The following is a 13,483-nucleotide window of genomic DNA, read 5'->3' as shown; positions in this document are numbered from 1 at the left end:
ACAGACTGGGGGTAGGAGGAGAAATAAGCTCTGAGAGATGAAATGTTAGAGCTCTATTGAATTCCAATCGAGCAAATGCACAACAGAACGTGTTAACTCCTAAATGATCGTGGAAACAGGAGCAGCCTCTGAAGTGCGACTCATGTACTTGTGAGTCATTGTTTAAAACTATCTGCTAAGTCTGGAGACTGAAAGAAAGCTTTGCATCTCCTTGCAAGTTGAAAGAAAGTAAGAATTTGTTCAAATTCCCAATGAGCGCATCTGGAATAGTCTCCTGTATTTTGCTGCCAAATTTCAGAGCCAGACACTGAGAGGTTTCTCTGGATTTATCTGCACCACAAGCCGTGGTACAGCACGGCCATAATTGAGCTGTTCCTGACCACTCTGCCCCAGCTGCTGAAAACAGGATCCTTATTAGTGCTGACATTAGTGCAAGCTTATTTATCTCACTCTCCCTCCGCTGGATTACTACCATGCTTCTCAGAATGTCTTCTCAGCCTCAAATTAAATTGCAAATTATAATCTAAATTAAATTGTTCTTCTTTCCTGGCTATCTTTGGTTTCAAGAAGGCCGTACTTCCCAAACAAACAGTACCATACGGCCTTGAAAAAGAAAGACATGGGGAGAAGCCACTGATCTTCTTTCGGCTGAAAATCAACTGGATAAAAAAGTTTCTGCATGATCACACTTCTAGATTACCATCCTCTAATATTTTTTGACATAAATCAAAGGTAGTTAAACCTTTAGAACCAGTACTTCAAAATAATACAGGTTACTTTAAATGTTACTAAAAGTATTTGTTGGTTTTGGGTTTTTCTTCTCTAAATGAATGCTCTTTAGCACAAATTTCATTAATACCTTTGTCATCAAATTATAGGGATCAGTAACCTCTGCTGAAGAAAAGGCAAGTCCGGATGAGAAACTTTAATGGATCTGCACTGGGGGGCATTAACCTCATTGCTGCAGTTTGCTGGAGCCTGAGCAGGGTCCAGCTCAGCAGCCTCACTAAGGATTGGCTGACAAAAACAAGCCCTGCAAAATGGGATGTGAAACAAGTCAGGAAAACATCCTTTACAAGGCTGCATGGAATACAGGCTATTCCCCTGGATGATTTGCCATCATTAACCATTTCATTAGTATTGAACCCTGCAGGGCCTGTGAGTGCCCACGAGCACTCTCCACTGCTGCACAGCCACCAGGGTATGTTCTACATGAAATGTGTGCTGAGGCTCTGCCACGTGGGGCTTTTCATTGTTTCCCCCTAAACAGAACATTTTCTCTGAAAACCTTTTTTGCTTAAGTTCCTGGAAAGAATTATAGGGTGTTTTGTTTTTTCTTTTTCATAGAAGACAAGGTCCAAAGTGACAATTTCATTCTTGCAGTGGGTAAAAGGAATTTGAACTTGCCCTAATAACTGAGTACTTTAGAGCAGTGTTCAAAAACTTTTGAGATAAAGATATAGATATAGATGATATAGATAAGAGCTTTTCCAGACTTTTCAAAAGACTTAAGGAGGTTTTCAGAGATCACATGCTACTCACTGGTAATGAAATAACAGCCTCTCTTTTCCTGCTGTTTGCAACTGATACAGGCTAAACCCCTTTCCCTCTTTCTCTAATGTCCCTTATATTCTTTTATACCTACATTACAAAAGCAAGCAAAGTTCTCTCCTGTACAAGCCATAGGTGGATAATACACTTTTAACTGTCCTTGCTGGGAATGTCAAAGCAGGCAGTGCAATCCTTCTTACTTCAGCAATAGGAATAAACCCTTGTTTGACAGTTTGCTGATTCCTAGATGATCTCTTAGAAAAGATAAATTGCAAACTTTCTCCACTTCCAGTCACTGATATATTTGCATAAATCAAATGAGAATAAATGGAAAAATAATGATTCAAAATCAGACATCAGTGTTCTAGCATAGAAGGCAAGCAAAATATAACCTATGACAAAGTAGATCCCACATGTTTATAGTGCAACTTCTGGCTAAATTCCACTGGATGACACTGACAGGCTGGTGTTTCAAATCCATGTTCAGTACATGCGTGATTCATTTGTTTCAGCCATATGGGGTTCTGAATTTTTATTATGAATTAACAACATACTTTCAGTTAGAAATAAATAACTAGTTATAACAAAAATAATCCTAAGGAATTCTGACTCTTTGTCTATCAAGCCAGTAAAAGTAGCCAATTAGATAAAAATGGCAGTAAATCAGAAGGAGCTAAATCCCTACTCACATCCAAGAAGGAATTGCACTTCTGGAAGCCCTGCTCATGTAACTGAGATCTCGAGCCACTAGAGAACTCAGTGTCTTTCTCTGGTTCACAGCTCCAGCTTTCCCCCCTCTTTCCATGGCTGTTTTATTTCTGGTCTGTGCACAGCAGCCATGTTAACCAATTTTTAAGGTGGAAACTGTCATTTTCCATGAAGAAGCCAATTCAAAGAGCAAGCCTTTGAACAAGAGCAGGCAGGGCGAGACTGGAGTTCAGGCCCACACTAAGCCATTCACCCTGCATTCTTCCTGCTGTCCTGGTGTTATGAATTTGAGAGTTATGGAGAATAAGGTTCTTGAAGCATCAGAACAAATATTCTTGATTCCAGAGGGTATCTACCTACTTCATTAGATCACATGGATAACACACATCTATACTGAGCTCTCACTGACATCACTACTTCCTCTGTGGTAGCAAAGTTCTCAGGGCTGCTCTTAGGGCTCATCCACTGTATTAGTCACTCAGAGATACTCAGACTGATGGACACCTCTAAGTATTCCCAAGCCAGCACTGGAGACAGAGACAAGACCATTTCTGTAAACTATTGTGGGACAGAAGCAGTAAATGTGTAAATTTAGGAAAAGCTGAATCTGGTGGCTCAAGACAAACAGTAACAGCTCTTAAAGCAAAATTGCCAAAGTGAAATAACACATTACCATCATTCAGATTTGGTGCTTCCTCACAGTTTTGATGGAAATACCACTTCAGGTGCAAATCTCCCAACGAGGACAAAATGTCATCATCAACAAGCTTCTCCTTCATAGTATGTTTCCATAAATACAAATAAATCCTGGTGAAATTACTCACTCTAAACATACAGTACAGGGTGAAGAGGAGAATTTGACCCACAAATCTGCTTCTCAGATTTAATTACTTTTGCAGTCATGAAGAGAATATGGTGGTGAAAGGGACAGCAAAGAAGTATCCAGGTACCTCTGCAACTATTTCTGCTCCCAAGCCTGTGATGCTTCTACTGCATTCTGCACTTAGTGAGGTCACTGAGAGGCACAAATCTGCACATCATATCCTGTCCTGATCTCAGAAAGATGAAATTATGGGCCACTCCTTGCCATAAAATACCTGCCTTTCACAATTCCATCTCTTTTCCGTCACTATGATTAATTTATTTCAAGGCAGCAAATAAGCACAAAACATTTTGCTTCAAATCCGCAAAAGATGTGGGATTTTCCTAAGGAAAACCAAGCCATGCAGTCCCAACACTGTTGATTAAAAGCACAACATCTACCATCCAATGCAGTTTATGACTTATGCCTTCTGTGGCAGGAGGGACATTATTTTGATAGCGGAGGTGATAAATTATGGAAAGAAATTAAAATTTTTCATCCAAACCTTTCAGATGTATCCTTAAATAACCCCCATCAGTTCTTCATTGATTTTCCTTTTTCTTTGTAGATTGCATTTGTGAGTTACAGCTCATCCTTAACTAATAAAATTTTACTTAGACACAAGGTAATTGTAGCATGAAATATTCAAACTGATGAGATGAGAATAAAAAGTTAACAAAATTTAAATATTTTGGCTTCTCAAGACCAAATTATCTTTTCAATCACATTTAAAATCTGCTTTACAATCCCCAAAGTGAGAACTTCTGACTCAATAGCCAAAAGTACAGATTTATGGGAATGGAGCATAATTCCATAAATATTGTTGCTTATATGAAAAATCTTCCAGATTAGTAAGCAAAGTCACAGGTTTATCCATCAAATTAAAATCTATAAAGTCTTGGCTAGCAGTAGCATTATGTAGCAGGCTGATATTATCTGAGACAGCTATCTGGTGGAAAGAAATCATCTTTCTACAGGAATATTCTTGGTGTTCACAAGATCTCTGTTTTACAATCACATTCCCAAAGCTAGAAATCACATTCCCTAACTAGAAAGTTAGGGGAAGAGACAGGTTTCCTCAGAGGGATTCCTGTCTCTGGGCACCAGTAGCTTTTTCTTCCAGACAGGATTACCCTGTGGGAGTTGCATGAACTTTCTTTGAAGGACACAATTTTTGCTTCAGAATAGCTCAGACTGTTCTGAGCTGCAGGTATTTTGAAAATAAAACCAGGTTTCCATACAAGGTTAAAACTATTCCCTGAGACCTCTCCCACATCAGATTGCAGGAGCTGGACACTACTGTGCTATCGATACAGTCAGTATATTTTTCAGGAGCAAAATACAAACATTGAGTTAGAACACTTAATATAAGTTTGCTAAGTACTTTTACTTCCTTTCTTGGTCATGGTTCTGAGAGTGTTTGTTTAAATGAGGAGGAAAATGAATAGATTCCCCAGACTTCCCTCCACTGCCAGCAAATACAGAGCTCACCGTCGTCCTTTGCATAACATGTGGTAAAAGGAGAAAAATACTCGCTGTCTGTCATTACTTTGCTTTTTACTTTTCCTATAAATGGATACTTATGGCCACTTCAGTTTTGTACTGACTCTTGTAGAGTCTTTGAGAAACATCTTAGGTCTAAATTCTGTGCTCTCATGAGCTGGCATTAATCCTGAGCTTTCCTACCAGCCTGACAGCAATGCTGAGGAGGAGCAGGGACATGGCAGTGGGCTGTGGGACTGGCCTGAGGGTCCCAGCTTTTACTGGGGAGGTTTAGTCAGCTGCAGCAGAAGTGTGGTATTGAGAAGAGAAGGATGCCACTGCAGCCTCCCCTTTCTGCTGGGCTGTGCAGCTGCCTGCATGGGCACATTAAAGGCTCTTTGAAGAGCGAGCTGTGCACTGTGCTCTGTGGGTAACGATCTCGGCCCCAGCACTGACAGATCAATTCCTTTCAAAGCACATTCAAACTCTCACATGCAAATAAAAAAGCTTCTTTCCTTAACTTCTGGGATATATACCTTCCAAGAAGGAATTTTAGTGCAGCGTGCACATATTATTTCCTATGAGAGTCATGGAGATACACTTTACAGAGATAAAGACAACAGTATTAACTATGCATTAACCTCATGTCCCTTTTGTATGAATTTCTGTGTCATCCTGGTGTGTCAGACATCTGTGAATGATTCTGCCAAAGCTCTGGAAGCTGGCTTGGAACTACCAGGCACCAGGGAAAGCATCTGTGCTCAGGACAGCAGGGTGAATGAATGGTGCTGCTCCTCTGCCTGTGGACCCCAGGCCATGCCAGCTGTTTGACAGGATGAATTGGAAGGCAGATCAATGAGATGCTCTGTGACAGAGACCATGGCACACTCCCAAACCAGTTTTTCTCCTTTCACTCCCCAGCTTTTATGCACTGCTCATATTGCTTCAGTTATTTAATTTATTTAATCTGATAAACATTAATAAAGAAGCAAGTTCTCCTCCCAGCACTGAATTTTTTAATAATTTCTTTAGGCAGTGAGCTTACAGTCTGTTCCTTTGCCAGGGTCAGACAGCTCAGATTACACAGCCACCTTCCTGCATTAGCACCCAGGGATTTATGGAGAAAGTTTCTATTCTGCTTTGTAGTCAGTGAAAATCAACAGGACTGGCAGCTTTGTTGTAATGACCTGTTCTGAAGGGAACATTGTTGTTGATTACTCAAATGTTTTTACCTTTAATGTTTTTCTTTAAATTGCTTCATTTCATTGTGTTGTGTTTAGCTCACTGGAGCTCACTAATCTGCTGCACTGAGGGAAAAAAAGTATCAGTCGTATTTTTCTCATTTTTGAAATAAAAAGAGATTCAAACGACCCATTTTGCCAACAAGGAAGAACATAAGTATTAACAAAGCTTATCTCATAATTTTGAAGGCATTTTCTTCTCTTTTTACAGCTCCTTTTATTTGAGCTCCATGAACATTTGGGTGGGCAAAGCTGTGTTGGCATGAACAATACAGAGAGAGAATTTCAGGCCTGTAACAGAGAGTTGCTATCTCCGAATTAGATTCTTGATTAAATAAACCACATTTTGACAGCCTTAGAGTTGCCTTTTAAAGGTCAAGACATTCATCCAGAGAACAGAAACACCCTGTACAAAACACAAAGCCTGGTCCGTGTCCCAAGGACCTTTTTAAGCAGCAGAGATCTGTGAACAGAAAACAGTGAGATCAAAAGGGGAGCAACAAACCAGAAGCAGCAGCATGGTCAGATAATGATGGCTGTTGCTATTGACTTGTGTCTGAGTGCTGCCAAAGAAGAGGGACATGTGAACAGGACAGGGTATTTTGCTCTTGCACAAGAGTGTAAGGTATTTGCAAGTGCTGGTGAACAATAAGAGCAAGAACAAAAGGGAATATGGTGAAATGTGGTGAGGACACCAGACACACCAGAAAAGAACCTTGCAGCTTCCAGACTCTAGAGCTGGAAGCTGCAAGGTCGACGTGCAGAGGGACATTTATCCAATTTCTTCCAAAAGAAACTAAAACTAAGAGGGCAAAATTAGGCAAGGTAACAAAGTTATGCTGTCTCCACACTCTTCTTGCAAGTAGTGGGTAAGATGTTAGCAGGGGAAAAGGAGCAAGAGAGCAGACAGAGTCCAGCCTGAAGCAAGAGAGCTGCTTGCTCTGGGAGCATCAGAATAAACCCAGCTGCATTTTTTCTATTTGTATTTTTTGGCTGCCAAGTTTTTAATATCAATTATGCTAATATTAATCATATTAACACCTTTGTGGGACTGTGCAGAGCTCCAGTTGAAGCTCCAGCACCAGCAGGCTGCTGGTTCTCTGCTGCCCGGATGCTGTCCCCTCCTGAGATGGTCACTGACACCCTGACTCTCGATGAAGGCATGAAAACGCTGTCTCTTCTCAACAGGACACCTATTTTTTTTGGAGGTGCTCACAGTATTTTGCTACATTTATCTTTCCACTAGATGTGCTTGATGCTGGCTAGTGAATTTCAAGGGTCCTGGAGTTACAGGATCTGATAGAGAGTCAAAGACACAGATAAACACACAATCTGAAAGATATTTCAGATGTTTCACCCTCTTTTTTAATTACATTGTAGTAAGAGCTTCAGAAATTATTTTATTTTATATTACTATTCATGAGCACAACTCTGCTGAAACAGCAAGAATCCTGGGGGAATTATAAAAAAAATAAATAAGAAAGAAGGTCTGGTTTTGAATGAGGGAGGATGTTTCGATCCAAAGCTTTCCTACTGAGATATGAAGGGACCAAACTGTCCTAGAGCTTTGACCTACTTTGAATGAAAAGCAGCTGGAACGTGCAGGGACCCCTGAAGCAAGTAAGGCCTGTTAGCAAATGGAAACAATAGCACTGTGCATGTTTCAGCTCCATGCTCAGCTGGGCTGGATCTGTGGTAAAATCTACTTTCTGCAAGCTTTTGTGGCTGGAAAGCACTTGGGAGAACTTGCAGCGTTCACTTTCAATTTTACCAGCTTGTTTAAGAACAACTTGTATTTATTTCCTTTCCTTATTAGTAATGATAAACATCATAGAATTCCAGTTCCTGTTCCTTTTGTTTCTATAGACATATTTATATCCTTTTTTTGTTATACACTTTTCATTCTAAATAATTCAACCTCCAGCAAGCAATAGAATTACAAAATTACAGGAATGCTAAAATTTGTTTTACCTGGTTGCAATATTAAACTCCATGTATCAGTTAAAATGAATACTAGTCCATAGAAAATCAACATCTTTCAACCTCACAAAAAATTCAGAACCACCAAGAAGATTGATTTAGCTTTGTCTTGTTTTCTTCCTTTTGATGGTTTTCATTATGTACAGTTCCGTATTCCCTTACCTCCCCCGAGTACTTTTAAGTAGCAAAACAAGGTCAGACTTTTATTCACACACAGAGATCAAGAAATTAAGAGTCAGACACGAAGTACTTAGAAGGAAGAGCTGTGATTTATCTCCTACAAACTAACAAAAATATTTTGCCTAAGACAGAAATGCTGGAAGGATAAATCAATCCACATCTGAAAGACAGAGAGCAGATTAAAAGAAGACATAAAGGTATCAAAAGAGCTGCTCTGGTCAATTGGCAATGACATGTTTGGTTTCCTTTACACTGAAAGAATCTGTGATGGCAAATGCTTCCTGATTTACTCTGGGTTTTCATGGCCTTAAAGTAAAAGCAGAGGAAAAGATGGGATTTAAGGGCCTGAAGTAGCTGTTTTCCTTTTAATACAGAATGCAGTCCTGTCAATACAAGTTTAATCAGCTGTGAGGTTTTCCTCACAAAACCCATAATTCAGCTGCCACAGAAAAAATAGATGTTGGCAGCTCTGATCAAAAGGCACACACTGCAAATTCTGATAACACAGTATGAATGAATCTGAAGTCTGTATAAATGTACTGAAGTCCAGCATTGCAATACTTCTCTGTCCATGCTTTTACCTGTTAATGTTACTATACTGGAAGTGTGTAGGCAGCATAAAATTCTCATAAAAACCAGAAACTCTTCTACATCTACTAACAAAGGAAAGCAAAATGGCAGAGATATGTCCCTCACTCGCAAAATCCTGCTTTTCAGTCCATTTTGCACCTCTGTCACCCAGTCTCACATGGAAAGGAGGAAAACAGCAGGGAATATGTATGTGCTCAGTGCAGGATGAACTGAGGAGCCAGGCTGCAGCCTTCAAGCACTCAGCTGTCCTCACAGGCTGGCCCATGCTGTGTCACTTTTCATTTCCTCAGGGGTGCTCGTATTTCTATTTGAGCCATGAGAACACCACACAAACCTGTTTCCACATAAACATTTTACTCTGGAAATAAATAAAATTAAAATAAATTCAATAAGCTCAAATAAAAACTGGGTTTTTTTCAAGGTTCTAAAAAGAGACCAGGCTTAGAGGGCGGAAATCAGGAATGTCAGGCACAACTGGTAGTTCACAAGCAGCTGGAAGAAGTTTTAGGCTCATCAAGAGCCTCCTTAATATTGTTCCATATTGGAACACTTTAGCAAAATTATGTGCTTATTTCCATCCTGCTGCTCCCATATTCCTCACTCTTTCTGGCAGCTTTCTTCTCACACAGTTTGATTCCGCCCTGATTTAAAATCTGCAGTGAATGCCTAAAAATGGGGTGCCACAGCAGTGCACAGGCAGGGCTGAACCAGCTACTTGTTTTTGGGGCTGAATGGCTGAGGTTCTCCTTCACCATGAACCCAGGGCAGCAGATTAGGCAGCCACCAGTGAGGTACACGCTGTTTTCAGATGCTCACAGCATCCATTTGGGAGCAGAAGTGCCAAATGAAGTCTGCCACATTGCTGACACAACTCCTCCTGCCTCTCCTAGGACCTGGTGTAAGCTGGCAGAAGTGAGTGTGTAACCCTCATGGCTGTAGAAAAATAGATTAAAAATCAGCTCCCTGATGATTCAGAAGACTAAATGTAATACTAAAACCGAGGGACTCATTTGATGTCATTTCAGCTGTGACAGAAACTTTTTCTACAACCTAAGTGAAATCCCATAAGCTTTCTATTTTGCTATAGCTACCTATAGTACAGTACGAGTGACAACTATTGCTGTCCTCACTGATCTAATGGAGGGACAAAAATTTAATAAAAAAGCTCATAGATGATGCAAATGATATTTGGATTCCAACAAAAATGGATTTAATTCATCCCTTGCATTGGTTTTACAGCCTCACATGAAGTACCAACTATGCTAAGGGCTGCAGAAACACATGGCCATGGAAAGCCCCTGCCTCAGAAACTTAACAGTGTGCAACCTGCCAGTGATGAAATGTAAGTAGCAATCTCAGAAATAGTGATAAGTACCACAGTTATTGTGATAAGTGATTGTGAAGGCAAAAAATTCCCATAAAATTCTCATAAAACACAGAAACTCTTGCACAACATTAACAAAGGAAAGCAAAATGGCAAAGAGATATGATGTCCCCCACACAAAATCCTGCTTTTCAGTCTGTTTTTCACCTTTGTCACCCAGTCTCACATGGAACCAAATGTGAAAAGCTAGGTTCTTATCACAATTTGGACCCAGCAGCTCTTGTAATACTCACTAATTTCCTGAGAAATACAGCTTCACTTCTCCAGGAAGGCAGGGTGATGCTGACCCCACACTATTTGATGGAAGAATCTAAAAAACCATTTCACTGTTTTGCTCTTCTTTTATTTACCAGAGAGAAACTAGTTACCACATATCAACGGGTTTTGATAGCCCCAGGTATTCACATCAGCCAAAGCTTTAAAAGAAAAGAGATGAGAAGGAATGAATAGGCATTTCATTTCCCCACAATGAACTGTGGGGAAAACCTCTCCATGAGCCTGCTGATGATTTGGGATCAGCAAATTGTGAATACTCTCATTGTGAATACTCTCATTCAGATTCCCTTGGCCAAACAAACATCAACACCACAGATGTCTCTGGGGATAGGTATGAAAAGTGAAGGAGAACATGGAAGGATCCTGACTGTGCCATACCCCTCCAAAAAAAAATCAAATGGGATAGTCAGAAATGGACACACTCCTGTTTAACAACCTCTTTTCAGTCTGGCTGTTCTCATACATTTTCTTCTTGAGTATAATTAAAATTCTATACAAACCCTCCATATTCATTTAGCAGTGCTGCAGTGAGCCTTAGTTACAAACTAATCTCTTATACATTTTCCTTTCACATTGTTCAGAACAGTGAAAATTTAGTGGTTGTACCTTTAGGTTATAATATCAATGTTATACATAAATAAACTCTATTCACTGTATTTACTGTTCAATATTTTTGTTGCTCTTCCACAATGAGAGATTAACATTTTCCTTCAATACCAGAATATGTCTGTGCATTCCTAAAATCTCCTAAAAACAACTTTTATAATAGTCCACTGCATAATACTTCACCAGATCTGCGCCCCTAAAATATTCCTCATGCAATCCATTAAAGAAGAAATTCGTATGTTCACTACTAAGATTCCAAAATATCAGAACTAAAATAATAGCAGTTTAACAGGTATGAACCCTAAACTTAAACACTAAAAGATAAAATTAAAAAGAACCAAACAAAGCAAAAGATGTCCTGAAATTCCACATAAGATCCCCAAGACAGAGGAGAAGCAAGCATTGTTCCATTATTTAATAAGGAAATTGCAGATCATTTTACCTGACATCAACGTCAGGGAAACTGATGGAGAGGCTGGTACAGGAAGAAATCAGTGTACAATGAAAGGATGATAGTACAATTAACGCCAGTCTACACTGAAAATTAGTTTTGTCAGGAATAAAAAAACCTGCCTATTTTCCCATGAGACCATGAATTAGTTTGATAAAGTAAACTCCTGTAAGATTTCATTAGGGCTTTGGCTCACAAGTCTACAGGGCTTTTGATGAAAGCCCCAGCAATGTATATCATCAGTCTGGTCCACACTAAATGGACCCAAATCATACTGAATGATCTGAACAAAAAATATAAAATTATTGATGGAAAAAGCTGCAAATTACAAAAAGTTATAGAGATATAAATAACATGAAGGGCAGACCCTTAATATAGAGCAATTAAGAATACTTAGTGAGGTCTGGCCTATATTTTAACATAGAGAAATCTACGTTTTACATTAAAGGGACAAATAAAATCTCATTTAAAAGATAGGAAATTATTTTTGAAAAGGAGTTACTGTGAAAGAAAGAAATAGTACTAATAGGTCCAAGTAAACACATTCCCAGGGCAAAGTGTAGGCAAAATTATTCTTATTACCCAAGGTGGAATCAACCATGACACAGGAGTTGGTGCTACTATACCTCTCTATGGTTTCAAAAAGATCATTACTGGGAGAATGTACTGAAGAAAGAGCTCCAGAAACCCGAGGGTTTTACTGAGAGAAATTATACTTATTTGTGATGATAAGGGGCCTTCAGAAACTCCAGTTGTTAGATTAATGTGTGAGAAGTTCAACAGAGAATTGTGATATGAGTACAGAAACAGAAGAGTGAATGCCCAAATTGCAGTGGTATGTACTTGAAAAAAATCTGACTAATTTTTCATTTATATCATTTGCCACTGCGTCTCCATCTCCAAACAACCACAACTAGAAAACAAGCCCCTTATTATTTGAGTCAATATTATCTGTTAGACTAGGTATAAACCAAACACTTCAATTTGAAATCACAATTACTAGTAAAAGTACTAGTAAGAGCAACTGCTAACTGAAAATTACTAAGTAGTAGCTAAGAAGCTCTTTAAAAATAAGCTAAGCGCCATTGTAAATGAAGAAAGAGTTTGATATGCCATTGATAAGGGCCTGGAATGAATCTGCCCTATATATTTCCTACTTACCCTCCATCTCCCAAGAAAAATCCACCAAACCCTATGCATCCATTATTCACCTACATTTTCACCTACCTGCATCAAATCCAGTTATTTCCCAGTGATCAAACCCTATCACAGACCAGTGTCCTTCAGCAACCCTGCACTCAGCTTGGCCAAGTACACATTGCATGACAGGCACAGAATTCAGCTTGATAAATTGGAGATGTATTGCAAGCACAGGATGAAATTAAAAATGTTCAAGAGCAAGAAAATGCAGTTAGGCAGAGGTGAACATACAGGCAGCACCCGAGTACATGGGAAGTGTATAAAAAAGGGAACAGAGAGTAAAGAAGTCAACAATATCAGGCTGTTGCCAAGAAGGCATGAGCAAGGGTGATGGTATGAACAGGAACAGAGCTTGCAAGGAACCCAAAATATTCCTTCCACTTAATTGGGATTTGATCTGTGTTCAGATGGATTACTTATTCCTAGCTTGGTGAGATACTGCAGGAATGGGAGAGATGATCTAGGGAATGCCCAAAGAGAAAATTAATGATCAGAGGGCTGGAAAGCATGATGATCAAGGAAGAACTGAAAGATGTGGCACTACTTAGCTTAAAGGAGAGAAGGCTGAGAAAAGAGACTTGCTAACAGCTTTCCAACTTATCCTGAGACTTCCAATAGGAATCAGAAAAAGTTAAAATTTGAGCAGACTGATAGATTTACATATCAAATGCTAATATGTCAAACTCAAATCCTAACTTACATTTTTCAGGAGATAAAAGTCTGACAGTGTTTTCCAGACAAATATCCATGCATTAAAAACAGCTTTGAGAAGGTGCTGCTTTCCTGACGTGAACAATAATTTTGCCTGGTACTTTGATTGACGCAAATGCTCAGTCACATTTAAATCAAAATAGGAGGAAGCTACTATTTTCCATGGCTTCCTGTAGGACATATGCACTGTTATCCCAGAGGAGAGGGCAGGTTATGCAATTGCTGAGCAGCTCTGGGGAAACATTTCCAGCAATTATTTG

The 13,483-nt window shown here is 39.4% G+C and overlaps 1 protein-coding gene across 2 annotated transcripts in view; it reads left to right on the top strand.

Annotated features, from left to right (window-relative positions):
- PDE5A (phosphodiesterase 5A) overlaps positions 1-13,483 on the top strand; it is a 105,726-nt gene that overhangs the window by 38,812 nt on the left and 53,431 nt on the right. For both annotated transcript variants that reach the window (XM_063157034.1, XM_063157033.1), the window contains one exon: positions 9,835-9,937. In XM_063157034.1, coding sequence (XP_063013104.1) covers positions 9,855-9,937 — 83 coding nt within the window. In that variant the 5' untranslated portion in view covers positions 9,835-9,854. The remainder of the gene's footprint in view (positions 1-9,834; positions 9,938-13,483) is intronic.

This window comes from Melospiza melodia, chromosome 5 (genome assembly GCF_035770615.1).
Source record: "Melospiza melodia melodia isolate bMelMel2 chromosome 5, bMelMel2.pri, whole genome shotgun sequence".
Lineage (NCBI taxonomy): Eukaryota > Metazoa > Chordata > Aves > Passeriformes > Passerellidae > Melospiza > Melospiza melodia.
Note: the sequence above shows the minus strand (reverse complement) of the source record. Positions and strands in the feature narration are given on the sequence as shown.